Source organism: Molothrus aeneus, chromosome 5, assembly GCF_037042795.1.
Source record: "Molothrus aeneus isolate 106 chromosome 5, BPBGC_Maene_1.0, whole genome shotgun sequence".
Lineage (NCBI taxonomy): Eukaryota > Metazoa > Chordata > Aves > Passeriformes > Icteridae > Molothrus > Molothrus aeneus.
Genome location: NC_089650.1, coordinates 64,225,661 through 64,245,391, shown reverse-complemented (window position 1 = coordinate 64,245,391; position 19,731 = coordinate 64,225,661). Strand labels below are relative to the sequence as shown.

The 19,731-nt window shown below is 41.6% G+C and overlaps 1 protein-coding gene across 1 annotated transcript; it reads left to right on the top strand.

The window, feature by feature from the left end:
* Window positions 1-4,720: 4,720 nt before the first annotated feature.
* SEC61A2 (SEC61 translocon subunit alpha 2) lies at window positions 4,721-18,543 on the top strand. The gene is made up of 12 exons (XM_066550999.1): window positions 4,721-4,928; window positions 6,450-6,517; window positions 9,933-9,998; window positions 11,438-11,516; window positions 13,151-13,282; window positions 13,422-13,531; window positions 14,164-14,317; window positions 15,241-15,401; window positions 16,371-16,568; window positions 16,783-16,974; window positions 17,116-17,192; window positions 17,486-18,543. Exons 1-12 carry the CDS (start codon window positions 4,922-4,924, stop codon window positions 17,670-17,672), a joined length of 1,431 nt encoding a protein of 476 aa, XP_066407096.1. The 5' UTR covers window positions 4,721-4,921; the 3' UTR covers window positions 17,673-18,543.
* Window positions 18,544-19,731: the final 1,188 nt, after the last annotated feature.

The following is a 19,731-nucleotide window of genomic DNA, read 5'->3' as shown; positions in this document are numbered from 1 at the left end:
GAGTGTTGTGGATTATCTCTTTTTTCTTTCCTTGAGGACCAGGAATGCAATCTGTTCTGGCTGTTGGTGTTCTCAGTGTATGAGTTGTTAAAGCAGGATTTCCATTGGAGGCACCATGCAGGATGGCTCCTGAAGGCTTCAGGCACCACTGTTTTTCTCACCCAGAGGGTGAGAAATCCCAAGGAATGGTTTCAGCTCAGCTGTCATCTGGAGAAAGGAAAGAAATCAGTCTTTATTGAGAAACAAAGGATAAAGGACCAAAACATTGAGGTTAAGTGGGAGACTAATGAAACCAAACGGAAGACAGGCATCCCAGGCTGACCCCAGTGTTGACTGCCCCACAGCAGCATTCCTGCCACCACAGGATTTCTCCCAGCATTTTTCCTTTCCTGGTTTCAGGGAGCAGTTGGCACCTCCTTGCTCTTCTCAGTTACCTGTGCAAGCAATGCTTAAGTAATCCAAGCTCCCTGTGAGCCAGAGACATTTCTGAAAAGAAACAAGTGGGCTTTAACCAGACCCAGCACTTGCAGATGGAAAGTCATGGTAGGTGAGAAAAAACAGATCCCAGGTAGGGTGTGCATTCACTTGGGGAGACAGCTCCCAAATTCATCTCTGAAGCCTGCTTTAGTATTTCATCCTAGTGAATTGACATATTCATTCATTAACTCCATACGACCCAGAAGTTACCTCTGTTCTGTGATGTTTCACATCACTGCTTTAGCACATCCATCACATCACATCCTGCTTTGCTCTAGCAAACTACACAACCTGCACATCCTGAGCAGCTTTATCTAATCAAGGCATATTCTGCTTTAAATTTCTGCTGATAACTAGGAAAAGGAGGCTGAAGAGTAGCATTGCTTTGCTGCAGCTGTAGCCAAGGAAGTTGTAGAGCCCAATCACCAGCCTTGACTGCACACTGATGATTACACAAAGCCACAGTTTTAGTGCACACAAGGGAAGAACAGATTTTTTTTTTCAGTTGTGAGTTTCACGATGCCCAAACCTGACCTTGGTACACACTATTCCCTCACAGGCTGTTCAGGTCTGGTTATCCAACCAAGTAAAGGATGCTCAAGTGTTCTGACCCTGTTTGATCCTCCTGGTGGGACACAAAGCTATTTCTGTAGTGCTTCTCCATGCCCCCAGCCCCATCGGTGTGCCATGGAGCTCCCCAGGGATCCTGGGGCAGGAAGGGAGAGCTTGAGCATTTCCTCAGTCAGCTGACACACACTGCCTGCAGAGCACTGCTCCTGTGTGATGGATAACAGCTCCCAGGAGCACAGCAAAGCTGCCTGAGGGCTGACACTGTTTCTCCCAGCAATTCTGGACGCACACATTCCATCTGTGTGCCTTGCTCCTCTCTGCATGCTGGCTGGGACATCCTGCACACTGCTGGATTGCTTGTGCTTTGGGGAAAAGAGAAGCAGAAATTAGAATAGAAGGGACTCACAAGAATTGAGTCCAGCTCCTGGCCCTGCACAGGACACCCCAAGAGTCACAGCCTGTGCCTGAGCTGCTGCACAGGCTGAGTGAGTGGGTAACAGAGCAGCTCCCAGGCCTTTGTCAGGAAGTTCTGTGGGTCATTAACACAAGGTGAAGTGAGCCTTTATCTGCTGCTAGAGAGCAAGGAGCTAACTAGAGAGAGAGAGTTACAGCATTTGTTCATGTGGTGTGTCAGGATTTTCAGAGAGAAGTGCAAGACTAGAAGGAAAAAAGTAGACATGGAAGGAATGAGCTGTTGAGCAGTTCATTATAGGCAGGAAAAGCTCTCAGAAAGAAAACACACCAGGAAAACATATTAAAACAAGTATTTTAGTACCAGTGATGTTAGATTTAAAAAATACAGTCTGAACTTTGAAGATGAAAAGTTCTGAACACAGTGGTATTTTGAATAAGCCAAGAAAACAATACTGCTTTTTTATTTTTTTGCTTCTGTCAGTGAAGAAGGTGACATAGAAACATTTGTTCAGCTCACCTGAAGTGGTGTATCTGTGTCAGTATGGACTAAAGAAACCTCCTGGACCTTTTATCAATCACCAAAACAGTGGCCAGTGACTTAGAGTGAGGAAGGTTTGCTAACAAAACCTGTAATTTAATGAACTTCTCAAATAAGTATGGCTAAAAATCTGAATGAAGGGTGATTACAAGAAACTTCCTGAAGCTTAGCTACTAACCCAGCTATTATTTGGAGATTATGATCTACAAGTTCACTGCCAGGCATGTTAATCATGGGCATTTGTCACACTGTACAAGAACTAGGTGAAAGTAATTTCTATGGAGTTGCTCATTAGTATTTGTTATGAATATATAAAACTGGAAGAAAAAACTTTTCTAAGTGATTTCAGATGAGGGAAGCTCTTGAACAAAGTTGTTTAGGTATTGTAGCAAGGTCTTAGTTAAGAGGATTTCTTAAGGAATGCAGAATGCAATCCAAAATATAGATTCAAAGTTTTGGAGGAGCCCTAATGCTTCACACAGTTTGTGTTCTCTTTTGGTAACTTAGCCTAATACAGGAAGAATTCAAGCTTGTGGGTCAGATCAGTTATTCAGAAAGAATAAATACTATTTTTAATGGTCATATTTAAATCTTGCAGTAAATTCTGATGCTCCTAATTTTATATGCCACTGGCTGTTGTAACTGAGAGCTCTGTAGGTGTTATACCTGTTTTGGTGATTGTGGGATGGTATTGGAATAGGTTTTCAGGTTCACTTCAGAGAATCACAGAATCACAAAATAAATTAGATTGGAAAAGACCTTCAAAACATTGAGTCCAACCTATGACTGATCAGCACCATGTCAACCAGAGCATGGCACATCCAGGCTTTCCTTAAACACCCACACGGACAGTGACTCCACCAGCTCCCTGGGCAGCCCATTCTAATCTAATCTAGGGTCTAATCACCCCTTCTGTGGAGAAATTCCTACCAATGCCTGACCTAAACCTCCCCTGGTGCACCCTGAAGCCATGTCCTCTCACCCTGTGGCAGGTTAGCCAGGAGCAGAGCCTGACCCACACATGGCTGCACACTCCTGTCAGGCAGCTGCAGACAGTATTGATAAGGCAGCTCAAGCCTCCTTTTCTCCAGGATGAACAATCCCAACTCCCTCAGCTGATCCTCAGGGGACTTGTGCTTCAGACCCTTTCCCAGCTCTGTTGCCCTTCTTTGGACATGCTCCAATGTCCCTATGTCCTTTCAACCCGTGAAATTATCACATCCCTCTTTCAATATGGGTGGATTGGGCTGTTAACCAAACACTGTGGTACCAAACTGCTCAGCCTGTGCTTTCCACCTGTGTGAAAAACGCCAATCACTTTTTTTTTTTTAATTTTAAAAGTTTAATAGTAATAAAATGGTTATAAAAATAGGAATACAATTAGAGTAATAATAATTTGGACAATTTGAATTAGGACAATATGAGACAATAGAGACAAAGAGTTACGGATGTCAGGGTACCTTTTTTTGGGCAGCACCAGCCCGAAAAAGGACACACGTTACAAAGGATTAACCCTTAAAAACAATAACCTGTTGAATATTCATACACTTCATACATGATGCATAAATTCCATTGAAACACAGGATTCTGTCTGGTCATCGTCAGCTTCTTCCTCTGAATCCTAACAGCACCTTCGAGGCGGGAAGAAGTTCGTTTCTCCTGATAAGAGGGCAATAAATTCTTTTTCTCTGAAAGATTGAGGTGTCCTGTGGCTGCTATCTCACTGCGAGTCCTTTCTTTAAAAAAACGTATCCTACATATAATAGTTTCTATTTTAACATTTTGTTATAACCTAAAACTATATTTAACACACTACTTAAGAGAATGAATACAGCATAACTTTCTAACACAGCACATATAATATTCATTTTAATATTTGCTGTCGGGATCTTTAGCTTGTCAGAGTGACCCCAAGAAAAGTTAGAAAGTCTCTTTTCCCAGCCCGGTGCTTGAGTCAGTGCTGTTCATTTCTTGGCGTCAAGGTTGTTTAATGCATCTTATCTATAAAAATTTTTCTCCTGCCCTGCCGAGGTCCGTCCAGCAGGACAGTTCCAGGCACTCTGCCTGCCCCCGGGGCAGTGTTATGTCTTTATACTAAAACTACGAGTACCATGTTTACAATTACTTTCCAACCCCTATCACCTATGTTAGACAGTGAGCTTCTACTCTAAACCAATCCAAAAGTGCCAACATCACAGCAGAAGATGGAGGCCAAGAAGAAGAAGGAGAAAGGCTGGACATGCCCAGATTCCTCTATCTTGTCCCCCTGAATCCCCATTCTAAAAACCCCAAAATCTACTTTTTCACCTTGTGATAAATTCACTATCATTCTACTTAATTTGTCATGGCTTGCAGATCTTCATCTAAGGTTGGTAACTTGCTCCAGGGGTCATAATCAAAACCACAGGCATCTTGGGCTCTGTGTCAGTGTCTCTGAGACCCCTGACAGGGGTCTTAGCTGCTCAGGACAGCCAGAGGGATGTCCTGCGTCCTGACATTTGCGAAAAGCCAATCATAAAATACTCATTTTTCACAACCTGCTACTGCTGTACCAACACCGCCTCAGAAACGCCAAGCCCCGAGTGAGGTGCGGGCAGGTTCCCGCGCCCGGCAGGGCTGAGCCGTGCCTGAGGGGCCGCGCCCGCCCCCCGCGCCGCGCGGAGCACTCCGGGAGCGCGGTCGGTCCTTCGCCGCCGCGGCTGCCCGCCCTCAGCCTGATCCCGCCGCGGCGGCCCCCGCTCCGCGCCCGTCCCGCCGCTCCGGCTCCCCTCGCCTGGGGAAGGGCGCGGGGGGCGCTCCGTGAGGGCGGTACCGCCGTGTCCCCCCCGGGCGGGGAGGGACGGCCCGTCCGCAGCGCGCGTCACGTGACGGCGGCAACAGCGACGGTGACAGCGCTGGGACCGCGGCCGGGCCGCCACCGCCATGGGCAGTGAGTGCGGACAGAGCCGGGAGGGAGCGGGCCGGGACCCGGGGCGGGGAACAGCGGCCCCGGGCAGCGCGGGGAGGACGTGGCCGGTGATGCGGCCCCCTGCTCCGGGCGCCGCCGCAGGCAGGGCCGGCGGTGCCGAGCAGCCGCTCCCCGCACAGGGTCGGTGCTGCCGGGCACGGCGTGAGGCCGGGCACTGCTTCGTGGTGGGGTGACGTGTTCCACTCTAGCCCTGCTATATATATATATATATGTATGTATATGCACTATATACACTATAGAGCATATATACCCTATGTACACATGCATATGTGTGTATAAGTGTCTAAAGGGCGGGTGTCAAGAGGATGGATCAGGCTCTGCTCAGTGATGCCACCCAGTAAGACAAGAGGCAAAGGGCACAAAGTGATGCCCAGGAAGTTCCACCTGAACATGAGGAAGAATTTCTGTCCTTTGCAGTGCCCAAGCACTGGAGCAGATTGTGCAGAGAGGCTGTGGAGTCTCCCTCACCGGAGATATTCCAGAAGTGTCTGGGCACATCCCTGTGCCCTGTGCTCTGGCATGGCCCTGCCTGAGCAGCGAGGTCGGAGCAGATGAGCCCTGTGCTCCCTTCCTGCCTGACCCATTCCATGATGCTCTGATAGCTTCTTCATGGTGGAGCTTTGCCACCCTCTGTGGACTGAGGTGCACCTTCCAACCAGCTGTGTGAGGCTTGGGATACATAGAGGAGACATATGTCACATCAGAGTGTACATGTAAACGTGGCCCTACAGCCAAAATGTTACTTACAGCGTCATAAATGCATTCTGCAATGTAATAAATGCATCCTCTTTGAAAAGGAGCCAATGGTGGTTTTTTTATGTCTGCCCCAGTGTGTTGGGGCTGGAAATAATGTTCAAGTTTTGAAGGCAAATTCCCTACCAAGCACATATTTGATTTTTTCTGCCCCTAAATTGACTTCATTTTTTGCCCAGAAAAAGAGCTCAAACTGTTGAGCGTTTCTGTGTTTCTGAAGGGGAAACTGTGAAGAGAGATGTACTAAAACTAAAATAAAACCTCCAGAAGTTCCAATCAGAAAAAGTGTTGCACTTATTTAAATTACAATTTCTAAATATTTTTAATGATTGAACTATTTTTTCAGCTAAATACTTGAATAAATCCAAAATTCTAATCTCTGCATGGATACCTTTTGATGTCAGTCTCTTTCTGTGTTTAACTAGCACAGACTGATACTAGGTCATTTATTTTTAGATGGAATACAATTCAGTTCACTTCTGGTGATACATACAACACCAATTCTCTAAAATTATTCCAGCTTTGGAAAAAAGAATGAGCCAAATCTGGTTAGAACAAGAATTCTGTTTCACATTTTTGCCCTGTTTTCAGCTGTTTTAAGAAGAGGGTATTAGTTTTCAGACAGTTTTGGAAGCTAAATAAAGTTCTGTGAAGTTTTATAAGTTCATAAGTGTTCATTAATATATTTTTCTGTCTTCTTTTGTGCGTGTGTTTGTTTTTCTGGAACAGTAAAATTTTTAGAAGTCATTAAGCCATTCTGTGCAGTGTTACCTGAAATCCAGAAACCGGAAAGAAAAGTGAGTGCCACATTATGTTCTTACTTTTATTAGTTCACAGGGGAGGGAATATTATGATATTTTAGTCCAGGCTCCAATATAGATACAGACAGGGGGCCCCAAAGTAGAACATATTCTTTGGAGCAGGGGGAGACACATAGTGAGGTAAAACTTGTGATGATATTACTGTGATGATGAATTCTGACCACCTTTCTGGTAAGTAGTTCCCTTTGGTAATGATGCTAACTCATTTTTTAAAAATATCTCAATTCTAGACTAAGTTTATTTAGTTTCAGCTTCATGTGATCTATTTTAACATACAAGGACAGAGTCTTCAAGCTCTGTTTTCCTGTGGATCCCACTGTTGCCTTTGAGCTGGCCTGTATATTACTTGTAAAAGGATTGTTCTGTAGCACATATTGCCCACGTGACAATCTAATTAAAGTAACAAATTGACTTGTCATGGCTATTGTCATGACTTCCATGAAAATTCCTTAAGAGCTAAATGTTGGGGTTTATATTCTTAAAAGGGAAAGCTTAACTGGGAACATGACACCATCTCAGAGAATCCTCTTTGGTTAATGAGAGGTTCTCAAAGGTTGGACCTGGATGTAGAGGTGTTTGTGCCAGTGACTACAGCTGAGCCTGCTGAGTTGAATGGAGAAGATACAGTAAAAAATTATGATTATGGCCCTCTGGAATTGATTTTTTCAAAAAACTGGGATTTACCCCCTGAGTCTTTGCTCCATCTAGTTGCTTTACAGCATCCTTCAGCTTTGGGGCAGGTTTCTAAACAAATTATTTAGGCCAGACAAAGGCTTTTTCAGAGCAGGAGTCTCCAGAGCCAGACCCCCAGGCTAAGGTTTGGATACACCAGGTCTGCTTGGCTGGTGCCCATCTTTGTTTCTGCGGTGGGGAACCTTGGTGCAATCTTTTGGTGCTGATTTATGGCACATCTGTGATTAGTTGGTCACAGCCATCCCATTTTTGTCTTGTGAGATGAGTGAGAAGAGAAAGCTGACACAAACCTACAGGCACTGATGTTTCTGTAAAGCTCACTGGCAGATGTTATTTGCCAGAGAGGCAGAGGGGCTTGATCTCTCCTTGTTGCCCATCATCAGATGAAGGATGCCCAGAGAGGTGCCAAGATTGCTGTCCTGTCTATTTGGGTCACTTTGTCTTTACTGCTATTTTGGTCACTGTCTAGACAATGGCTGCCAGTTGCCAGCTTTGTACAAATTTAAAGTGAAAATGTAATTGGGAACATTTCAGTCGTGTTCCTTGATTCTGTGTAGTTTATCAACAGATTTAGGTCATTCCATGTAACTCTAGTTCTCTGTAATTCAGTGTTTTCTTGCAAGCTGTCACAGGCAGATATGACCAGTAATGGTTTTAGTGGAGTGGTTTAAGGCCAGGACAAGAAATTCAGATAAATAGAAAAAGAGATTAATTTTCATTAAACATGTATTGATTGTTAAATGAAGATGATGTTTTGATTCAGTTGGGCTCTCACTGAATCACTTTGCTGTTCTTGTTGATGAGGAAAGTGGTTTCTTCTGTCTCTAGGGAGTGTTGCTTTTGTGTTTTGGCCAACTTGATTAACAAAAGTGATTGCTGCTGTTGTAGTTAGTAGAATGGGCTCGTATTTCCCTCATGCACAGATTTGCTAAGTAGAACACACTGTTCAGAGCACCAAGATGATAATGCTCAAGTCCCTTCATTTTCACATGATTTAAGAAAAATGTCAGAGGAAGAAAATGTCCAATTGAATCAGATCAGATGGTGAAAAATTTACTGTCCCTGTGCTTGTTAGCATTTGTGGCTGGAATATTTTGGTACCACTGTATTTTGCCATTCCTGACATATGGGTTTGGATGACTCCTTTTTCTTCTTGTCATCTTGACTCACAGAGACTGTTTTCCTTGTGAATAACTGCGATTTGGGTGATGCAGAATTCCTCTAATGCTCATATTCACCATGGTTAAGAGACAGAACCAGAGCAGTTCTAGACCTTCACTGATGCCTCTGAAGCCAAGTTTAACTGTGAGGCTGTAGGGATAATTTGGCTGAGCATTTTTGGTTCTAGAAGTCTGTGCTTAAAGTCTGGATTGTGGAGTTCAGACTTGGTAAAATGGGTCAGCACTGCATAGGGTAACACAAGGTATTGTTTGGATTTATTTGCTGCTGTCATTATTTTTCTTTTTATAACTCTGTGCTGTAAGTATTTTTAGCATCTGTCCTCTTTTAAGAGTGAGGCAGTAGCAGGAAATAAATTAAATTACCTGGATTATTTTGCTTCCAAGTGCATGGTTTCACTCATAAAGATGTAGATTACATTCTGGGTTTTCTTTGCTTGATGACCTGTGCTGCTGCTGCACTGGTTTGTAGTTTCTCATTTGTGGGTGTTCTGTAGCCATTAAACCAGGCACTAATCCTTTTTCTTGTTACTTCACAGGCAGATTCGGTGGTTGGAGGCAGAGAGCTCCAACCATTTCTGCTGTATCTCTCTTATGTGTTAGTTCATGTCATGTTTTAGTAGCTGCTCTGCACTTGTCTACAGTGAACACACCTAACCCTCAGGTTTGCACTCCCTGGAGGAGAGGTGGGAACTTGAACACAACCCTGCATCCCAGCTCCCTCTGCTCTCAAGTGCATTTCTTTCTGCCTCATGCTTTGAGTAATCCTCTGACTCAAACCTAAATCTTGTGGTTCTTCTCTTCTTGCACCTGGCACTAATTACAGGCACCTCAAATGTTGTGACTCTGAGATTCTCTTCAGTGAATTAATCACTAGTGATCATTGATCTGGCATTCTTTTTAAAGTACATCAATAAAAAGATTTTGGAGGAAAACAAAGAATATTTAAAAATCATTTTCTGGTGTATGTCCATGAACATAATGATGAATTTAAAGCTTTCTTTAACAGCCTTTGAAAAACTTAATTCTAAATATTTTGAATTGCTGTTGAAAACTCACAGTTCTTCTGGTTTCAATCCTATGTCTTCACAACAGTTCAACCCCTCTATAAACTTCATATTGCTTTAGTTTAATAATTCCCAGCCTTACAAAACTTCTGTTGAAGCCTAGAGCACTAGGTACTGAAGATAAGTTTTTTGCATTAATCTTTCATGTTTGCTCTGGTAAGTCCATGATTTCTGCCATGCTGTTGCTCTTCTGTAAATACCCACTATATTAGAATACTGTAGATTAAATATATTCTAGTGACTGAATGCCTGCCAGTCCCACATAAGTTACCTTTGTCTCTCTCTCTAAAATCTGAAATCATATTAAAAATACATTCCAATGAGGGGTGATACTTTCTGGTTCAAAATCTTTGCATTGAATTCTGAATGATGACAGCATTTAGTACTGTTGTGAGAGTGCAGTGGAAGTTCTGCCTACAGTGAACATGTTTGTGTCTCCACTCTGTCCTGTAGATCCAGTTCAGAGAGAAGGTACTATGGACAGCCATCACACTCTTCATTTTCCTAGTGTGCTGCCAGGTAGGTATTGATACCATCTGTGGTCAGAAAATGTGTGTTCTGTACATAAAAAGTACCCTGAAAGCATGAGATGTTCTTGTTTTATGTTGACCTACCAGTTTCAGCTTTTGTCTTTATCTTAAAGTATTTAAAGTTCAGTTCAAAAAACCTGTTTCTCTGAAATAGTGTTTAGTGTTGATCATAGATGTTTTTAGAAACTAAAGCTTTATATTTAGTCAGAAATACATAATGTTTTTTTCTTGTTACAAAGTCCTATCAAATGATGATAGTGGCTGCAGGGTAAAGAGTCAAGGTAATTATTTATTGAGCAGCCTAAACAAGCCAAGCAATTCAATGCATTGTTTGCCCTCTGTTCATTTAAATTCTAGCACTCACAAAGGTGAAAACTAAATCAAAGTGACTTTTTACCAAATTCCTCTTCAACAAGCTGATGGATTGTAAAGACTGGAGGAAAATGTTTTTGTGAAGTGTTTGAAGTTGAAACGTAAAACTTGTTTTTTGTGAATATCCTGGTAAAGTTGTGAGCTAAAGCCCTTTCAAAATGCCTGTCTTTGTAAACATTTATGTGATCTTTTTTAGTTGTAGGCATTCCTAAAACCTGTGCTTGGCTTGTAAACAGGGGAGGCTTTTGTTGTTGTTCTTTAAAAATGTTTTTTTTAAAAAACCTGGATAATGAAGAAAATGAGAATCCATGCATTACTTGATATACATTTTTAGGGACTTACAGATCTATGTCTTGGAAGATTCAAAACAAACTGTACATTTCAGAATTAGCTTGTGTTTATTAATGCAGCCATTCCAGACTACAGAGCAGTAGTTTAATAGTTTTTGTTTTCAGCTCTGAAGGACTGTTTAAAGGCTAAAACCCAGCTCTTGTACCTATCTGGTTTTTGGGAGGAAGTGGGGAGATAGCAGAGCTAGAACAACCTGTAGTTTTTCTGGGTTTACTAGCAGCTGGATGTATGCATAACTAGAGTTTTGCATCTGTGTGAGAGAAGTATATTCACAGTAGTTGTATAAGGAAAACAGATAGTTCAGACTAGAGTTTTCAGAAAATGATCCCTAAGATTGCCTGGTTGTTACTCTACTGTTTGGTGATTAGCAAGAGTTTTAAAGAGCTCAAAATCCCTCAGTATTGACATACAGAATATTGGAAGATTTGTATGAACATGTTTAGTATTGACAGTTCCATGTAGGATATTTCAAAACATATCTAAACTTCTTCCTTTTAGGGGTTTCTGCTTTTTCCTGTGGAAGGGTCTTAGTTTAGTCCTCTGAGTTATGCCCCAGTTGGAGGATTAAAAGAGATGGTGTCAATACTTCTGGTTTAATTAAAAAAAAATTAACCAATGTAACAGTTGAATCATTACATGTTAAGGTTTTGTATGAATGCATGCTAATTGTGTGTATCTGTTTAATGCTGTTGTGCACTTTGACAGATCCCTTTGTTTGGAATCATGTCATCAGATTCTGCAGACCCCTTCTATTGGATGAGAGTCATTCTTGCATCAAACAGAGGTTGGTACTCACTCCTTTCTCTGTTTTCTGTTGGGATAAACAGCCCAGGAGGAAAACAGCTGGCTGTTAAATTCCACAGCACCCAGATGTCAGGTTGGAACACTTTGTAAAGTTCTTAACACAGATAGAATCAAAATTGGTACTTGAGCAGCACTTCTTGTTAGGAATGGGATTTCTTTTTGATGCAGATGAGATTAATATTGATTCACAAGTTTTGGGATGATTCCATTCAGGATTTTAGAGCTTTCTCTTTCTAACTAATATGTGGGACTGGGAATCAATCTCCTGACTTACCAGTTAGGAGCTGCACTAATGTGCAGTGCAGGAGTGTTGTTTAGGAAATGCCTCACCTTTGCAAGTCAGTTACACTTCCTAATAGTTTGGCAGTATTATGGGTGAGTGGTTTTCTAGATGGGAAAGCTGAAGGCAGAGATGATCAGGCATAAACTTTAGCAAAACTAAACTAACACCTTTAGGAAGAGTAAAGTGGAACACAACCAAATGTATAAGATTCAAACCAATGCTAGAAGTCTGAAACTTAAGATGGGTGACCAGTCATGCCTGACTCTAAATGAGGACACTGATCTCATCTGTAGCTTGGAAAATTGGCTGGAAGGAAGAAAATCACTGGAACCCTCTAATGTGAAGGTAGTGCTTACTTAGGAATAGTAAATTTTGTTACCAGTGAGGATAGTAAGGTAAAGAAATTCTCTACTTCAAATTCTCCTGCAGAGTTTGCAGAATTTGGTGTGTCCCTAGCAGTGTGTGATACTAAATATGCTGTCTACTACCCAAACCGAATGGGAACAGCGGCCAAGAAAAGGCTAGAGAGATTGAAAGCAATAAAAAAACAGGAGTGGGAAATGGAGTTTTCACTTCAGTCAACTGACTAGAAGTCATTGGAGGATGGGAGGTGAATCTTAAAGTTTTTGACATCTAATTTTCTGGCTGCTGAAGGAATAGAGATTTCCATGACAGATGATGTAATATTTTACATGGAAACTCCAGGATACAAGTATGAAAGAACCAAATTATCATATTAATTTAATGCTTTCCCTCTTTGAATTGTATACATTTGGGAGTTGGTACCTCAGTGGCACAGTGCCAGTGAGTTGGCAGAGTTAAGAGCAGCTTAATGATGGTCTTTGTTTTGTTAAGAACTAATCCTAAACTCTCAGCTGGAGCCAGTGATTCAAAGGGCAGTGTTCTCAGAAACTGTGGATCTGCAGAATATTTTTGTGGTCTGCAAAATTAAACTGTTGGAAAATGTGACATTGAAGCACTGACAGAGTAAACAACCAGGGACAAGATGCTGTCCAGGGAAAGGTTCCTTGAGGATGTGCCAACAAAGCTGAGCTTCAGTGTGCATTGGCCTTCAGTGTTAGCACAGTTTCACAAAAATATTTGTAATTAAAAACTACCTGGGTTTTCCATGCTGCCTTCAAAATTACAGGTTCTAACACAGTGGCCTTTGTGAGGCCATAACTGTCTTTGTTTTGTCATACCTGTACAGGAACATACATATTGGAAGCATTATTAGAAATATTTGTTATAGGTCAGGAACCTTTGAAGAGGCCTCATGCTTCAGGAGAGGTGCTGGAATGGCAGATGTTTTCATTTTTCTTCTTTTCTAGGTACTTTGATGGAACTGGGTATCTCACCCATTGTGACATCAGGTTTGATCATGCAGCTGCTGGCAGGAGCAAAGATCATTGAAGTTGGTGATACTCCAAAAGACAGAGCCTTGTTCAATGGAGCTCAGAAATGTAAGCACTGTTCCAACTGAAATTACTGAGTGTATTTTTAATCTTGGGAAAGCAGCCTGCCTAAATGATAATAGATATGAGATTTCTTTGGTAGGTGACTTCAGATTTTTTTAAAGGATTTGCTTTCTCTCTGTTTTAGTATTTGGGATGATTATTACCATTGGGCAAGCCATTGTGTATGTTATGACTGGAATGTATGGAGATCCTGCTGAAATGGGTGCTGGAATTTGTCTTCTTATTATAATTCAGGTTTGTAAAGAGCTATTTTGTGTGTAACTGAGACTGGTTAGAGACAGTATAGCTGGAAGGAAAAATGTTTCTGTGTCTGGGTGACTTCAGTTTATTCATTTTTAATGCTGCAAAGCATCATTACTTGTATCTGTGAGAGATATGAGAAAATAATATATGAGAAATTCTAAATATTCCATAAAGGAGGAGAATGCTGGGATAGTAAGTATCAGATGTATTTCAGGTAGGAGTGGTGCTTAATTGAAAATACAGGAATTGGTGGCTATAAAAACTACAGGAATTCCAGTGGCTGCTCTTCAGTGCTGTGGAGGAATTCTGACTAAATGGCACAGCTGCAGCTTTGAGACATTCTCCTGCAGAACAGAACAGTAAAGGCACAAACTTTAACTTTTTTTAGAAAAAAAGTTATTACTGAGTAATCTGTTTGCTGTGTCTGCCTTGAAAAAAGGCACAGAGGTCATTGCCAGGTGAGATGTGCAGGCATTGGTTAGAAACAGTGCATGAAGGACATTTAGATAATAGACTTAATGATCACTCTCCAACATGATGAAAATACTGAAGCAGGGAATTAGTACACAACTCTTGACTTGATTTATTCTTCTTTCTGCTCAGTTTTGTTTCTTTTCTCACAGCTGTTTGTGGCTGGTTTGATTGTGTTGCTGCTAGATGAGTTGCTACAGAAAGGTTATGGATTGGGGTCTGGTATTTCCCTGTTTATTGCTACCAACATCTGTGAAACCATTGTCTGGAAAGCTTTCAGTCCCACTACCATCAACACTGGCAGAGGTATGTGTGCTGTTACAGTCAGTCACAACATGCTTCAGTGGGTGTATACTACATATAAACTATCAGATTTTTATTGGATGGCATTTTTAAAAAGTTCTCATGTGGGGTGATTGGCTTCTGAAGTCAGTTGTCCAATTAACACTGAAGATGAAAATGTCTAATTTACATGGAGATTAATACAAGTTTGCCTTTGCTGATTTGAAGTGCAGCAATTGAAATGGGACTTCAGGCCCCTTGAAGGAAAATTTTTGGATTTCCAAACTGAAGTCATCTTGTTTTAGCATCACTTAGTCCATGGAAATAGAGAAGATAGGAAATGCTGTACACTCAGAGGAGCTGTTTGTGATCCAGCTGTTGTTTGTGGCTATAGGATGCTTTTGTAGTTGGTGCCTCTGAATTCCTTTAAGCTGGATTGATTCTTCAGAGGCTGTAGTCTCTTCATTCCACAGCCAGTCTTTGACAATATCTGGTTGTTCTGAGACCCCTGAAATAGCACCTTAAGACACAGCATCAGGAAATTAACTCATTTACTGCATTCATTTGAAATCCTGAGCCATGATTTTAGTAGTTCTGTTTGACTAGTTCTAAAAGCTATTTTTCACCTTGTATATTATTTCCTCCTTCTGAACATCCTCCTACTCCCAGAAAAGAAGGGAAGAGAGTATTCTTTCAAGTGTGTCTTTGATCATTTTGTTTCATTTTGTTTTGTTTTTCTAACCAAGAATAATGGTTTTTTAGATCATTCCACATTTCATAACCTAGAAAAGAGTCCTATGTTGTGACATATTTGTTATGACAGGATCCATGTCCTATTGTATCAGATTTTCTGTGTGCCATAATTAGTATTTCAAAAAGAAAGGTACTTAAAAAAAAAGTTTTTAATTTGCAGATTAACCTTTCTTTCCCTTTCTTGCCTTATGCAGGAACAGAGTTTGAGGGTGCTGTGATTGCCTTGTTCCATCTCCTGGCCACACGAACTGACAAGGTCCGGGCTTTGCGGGAGGCTTTTTACCGACAGAATCTGCCCAATCTCATGAACCTGATTGCTACAGTGTTTGTGTTTGCTGTAGTCATCTATTTCCAGGTAAAACTCCTCACAGCAGCTCTGCACAGGTGGAAGTGCACCCTGGACACTGCAGTCATTGGGAAAAGATGGGAAGGTTTAAGCCAGAGTAACTGAAGTATCTTAGCTTTGAGAAATGAACTCTTTTTATTTCATTAACAATTACCTCTGTGACAGTAAAGCTGTAAAATTCTACACCCAGGCCTAGTTGCACTCAGTGTAACCTCACATTCCACACTATGGGAATATTTTTAATAAAATGGATTCTGGTACTGCAGTACAGTAGTTGCATCACACTAATAATATTCTTAATATTCATCATTGACTGAAAAGGATACTTTTGGACAGAGCTGGAGAATTTTGCTTCTTTGGGGTGTGTAGTTTATCACATTTTCCGTAATTTTCTTGAAACATTTAATTAGTGTTTCTTTTTAAATCTAAGTATCTGCCAAAGTGGACACTAAAGGAGGATCAGTGTGGAGATAATGGGGACGAGGGCAGCTAAAATGTAATTTTTAAGATTTTTTTTTTAAGTTGTTGAGTTTGAGTTTTGGGGGGAAAAAAAACCAACCAAAAAAAACCCCCAAAACCAGGTTTTCAAGTTCATGTGGCTTTTCTTGGGTCTACTCAGAAAAGGTCCTGCCCCAAAAAACTACCCAAGAGCCTGCTGGTAACTGGCTAGTTCAGTTGGAAGCGTGACAGGCTTTTATCAACCCCTAAGCTATAAAATGTATTTTACAGGAGTACCAGTTAGCAGATGAGAAACCAGGTTTATGTGAAAAGAATGTAATACAACCAAGCAGTAACACTTTTAAATCCTTAAAATCTGTAATCCAGACTGTAGCAGAAAGCCTTTGGGCTTTACTGTCTCAGACCTTGCAGTCCTTGTTTATCTACTAAGAGCTGCATGGTCAGGAATAGCTTTGGGGCATTGTGGGAGTACCTTGTGTCTCAGAGGTGAGCCCTGGTGCATTTGTGTTCTTTCCCCAGGGGTTCCGAGTGGATTTGCCCATCAAGTCTGCACGGTACCGTGGGCAGTACAGCAGCTATCCCATCAAGCTGTTCTACACCTCCAACATTCCCATCATTCTGCAGTCTGCCTTGGTGTCAAACCTCTATGTCATTTCCCAGATGCTGTCTGTTCGTTTCAGTGGCAACTTCTTGGTGAACTTACTGGGACAGTGGGCAGTGAGTATTTGATCACATTTTAGCTGTGTAGAATTATTTGCATTTTTACTTTGATGTGAATCCTTGGTATTTAACCAACTGGAATACTTACTTTTTTTTACATTTGTATATAGAAGCTGTTTCAAACATCAAAGAGGAATTCCTCTATTATTACAGCATACAAATATGGGAAGTCTGTGAAAAATAATTTATTGCCTTTTTCTTCCCCTCTCAGGATGTCAGTGGAGGTGGCCCTGCTCGCTCTTACCCTGTTGGTGGCCTGTGCTACTACTTGTCTCCTCCAGAATCCATGGGTGCAATATTTGAGGATCCTGTCCATGTAATAGTTTATATAATATTTATGTTGGGATCCTGTGCATTCTTCTCCAAGACTTGGATCGAGGTGTCTGGCTCATCAGCAAAAGATGTAGGTGTTCCACCTTAATGGTTTTCAAACAGTGCTTCTGGTTTAGAACTGACCCCAGCTACTGACTGATCAGTTTATCCCAGTAAACATCAAGTAACTGTGAAACACTGCAGTAGTTTCATAAAATAATGTTTTCTGCAGGTTGCCAAGCAACTCAAAGAACAGCAAATGGTGATGAGAGGCCACAGGGATACATCAATGGTTCATGAGCTTAACAGGTAAGGAAGTGCTGACTTCCAGCTGGGTGGTGAAGAGTGCTGGGGAAGTGTCAACTAGAGCAGGGATTGCTGGAAAAATCTCCTACCTGTTTCCACTGCAGAAGGGAAGATTCTTCCCATTCAGCTGTTGCCTTTCTTAGTTATGTAAAAGAAGTTACAGCAGCAATTAGAGATTAACCTGTACTTTTTTTTTTAAGTGACATAATAAGGGATTCTGAATCTCTTCCATGTTTGTCAAAGAAAGATACCTTGGTTATTACCTCCTTCTTCTCTGATTTTTTCCTTTCTTACAGATATATCCCTACAGCAGCTGCATTTGGTGGTTTGTGCATCGGTGCCCTTTCAGTACTGGCTGACTTTCTAGGAGCCATTGGCTCTGGCACTGGCATTCTGCTTGCAGTCACTATTATTTATCAGTATTTTGAAATATTTGTAAAAGAACAAGCTGAAGTTGGAGGAGTAGGTGCATTATTTTTCTAGATGTCCAAATATTTCATGGTTTGTGTGAAAGGGAAGGTATTTTGACAACATGCGTCATTTAGTCCAATAATGCTATTTTCTTTTTACTTGTTTTCAAGTGCTACGTGTCCCATTACTGTAATGGGCATTGAGCAATGCCTGTGTGCAGCATTAGTACCAGCTGCCTTAAGAATAAAGTTTACATTATCTTGTTTAAGTATTATCTAGTGTTGCCTGTAATGCTGGAAACAATTCATCTACCTTGCTGTTCAGACACTACAGTGAGATTGTAAAATGTATCAGTTTGAGAGCCGGTAAAAGTCTTTGCACAGAGCAGTAAAGTGTTAAATTAATTCCCCTGTCCCTAACAGAAAAAAACCAAACCCCTGAGTTCAGATTGCCACGTGCCAGTATTCCTGACAAAATTTATTTGTATCTGTATTTTACATTAATTTTTTATACTTTTTTAAACCGCATTTCCCCACCACTGAACTCAGCACTCCTTATTCCTTTGCCGTGCCTCCACCAGGCACCTTGCTCTGAGCTCTGAGGGTGGCAAGCAAACCTTTCCTGGCGGCTGATACTGTCTCACCTGTGAGCTGGCTCTGGCTGTGGGCATCTGCTGTGCCCAGGGCTGATCTGCTGTGGGGCAGCCTGGCAGCCACAGCCCTGCCCAGCAGTTCTGTTCAACCATGTACTTGTGAAAACTGTGCCACTGAAACTTCATGTCCACTTTGCTTTTGTGAGTCTAAAGAACGAGGCCTGGTTCCTGAAGCAGTTCATAGGAGGGAAAAGGGGGAATGGGGAGTTCCTGCTGAAAATTTGTCGCACTTTACAGCGGCGATGTAACAAATGTAAGCGTTAGACAATAAACTTATTTAATTAAACTCTCTCCTTCTTGTGCAGTCTTTGGTGATTTCTACAATGTCTTGATAGGGAGGTGTGGCAGTTCCAGTTGTGGGTTTCTCTGGGTCTGGATTGAAGGCACTTGAGATGGCAGTTCATGTTGGGACTCAGCTGTTATTGTTTCTTATCAGTAAAAGTCTCACTACTGTGAGTTTGGCAGCTTTTCATTAGAAGGCACAAAATGGCCAACAATCTCTTGTTCCAAGGTCTTTTAAGACTAAACTATGCAATTAAGAACTGACACCTGGATTATTTTCCCTTTTAACCCAATAACTGATCCCAAAGAGCTGCAGTGCTGACTTTCCTGCCTAATTACAAAATGCCACCCAAACCCATGAAGAAGAAGGAAGAAGTATGAAGAAGAAACCCAGGATGACACCCTGTGCCCTCCATCTTGCTTCCATCCACAACAGACTAAAAATCCCAAAACCTAAGTTTCTCACCAAGTGATAGACCTACACTACTCTCTATAATCTATTTCAAACTTCTGTGGATTCCAGTCTATCTTGAAGTCTGGGAAACTTTCTCCATGGATGAGGGTCAAAGTCAGTGCTCCCCTGGGGGTCAGGGCACCCTAGAGCAGACAGGGAAATATTCCCAGTGCTCTGGGTTTCCACAGGGAGATAGGTCTAGAAGGCTCCCTTTCTTCCTGTTTATTTTTTTCTTTCTAGAACATAATTCTGATTAATTTTTAGCAGCCACAATTTTAAAAAAATCCCAAGATTCCTCCCCTTAAAGTCATTGAGTTTATCTGCTCTGCTGTAATCACTTTTTCCCTTTGATGTCACATTTCTTCTGTCTTCTCTCACTCTTAATTTGAAAGAAACTTTGTGTTGTTTGTGAACGTAAGAAACTCTTAAGCAATTTTCTGTTTCAGAAAGTTTCCCTAATTATACACACTCATTCTCATCTATTTCAGAGGCAGGACTAATTTTGATGTGTGTTTATTACTCTCAGATCCTGACCTTTCAGCTGTGGTGGCTGTTTACATAATTAGTAGCAGCCCACTGTGTGCAGATGCTGAAGGTTTATTTGGGATAAGATGTACCAAGAAGTGATTTGACTGAATGAAGGTGCAGCCTGGGTACACACAGCTGTCCTCAGGAGAGGGAAAACTGCAAGGCTGTGCCCCCTCAGGGCACATAAGTGACCTCAGACCTTCAGCAGGATCCCC

Excerpts from the sequence above, each read along its gene's own strand:
- SEC61A2 (XM_066550999.1), top strand. Across the intron at positions 6,518-9,932 it reads TCCAGAAACCGGAAAGAAAA|ATCCAGTTCAGAGAGAAGGT; the intron begins GTGAGTGCCACA and ends TCTGTCCTGTAG. Across the intron at positions 17,193-17,485 it reads ATGGTTCATGAGCTTAACAG|ATATATCCCTACAGCAGCTG; the intron begins GTAAGGAAGTGC and ends CCTTTCTTACAG.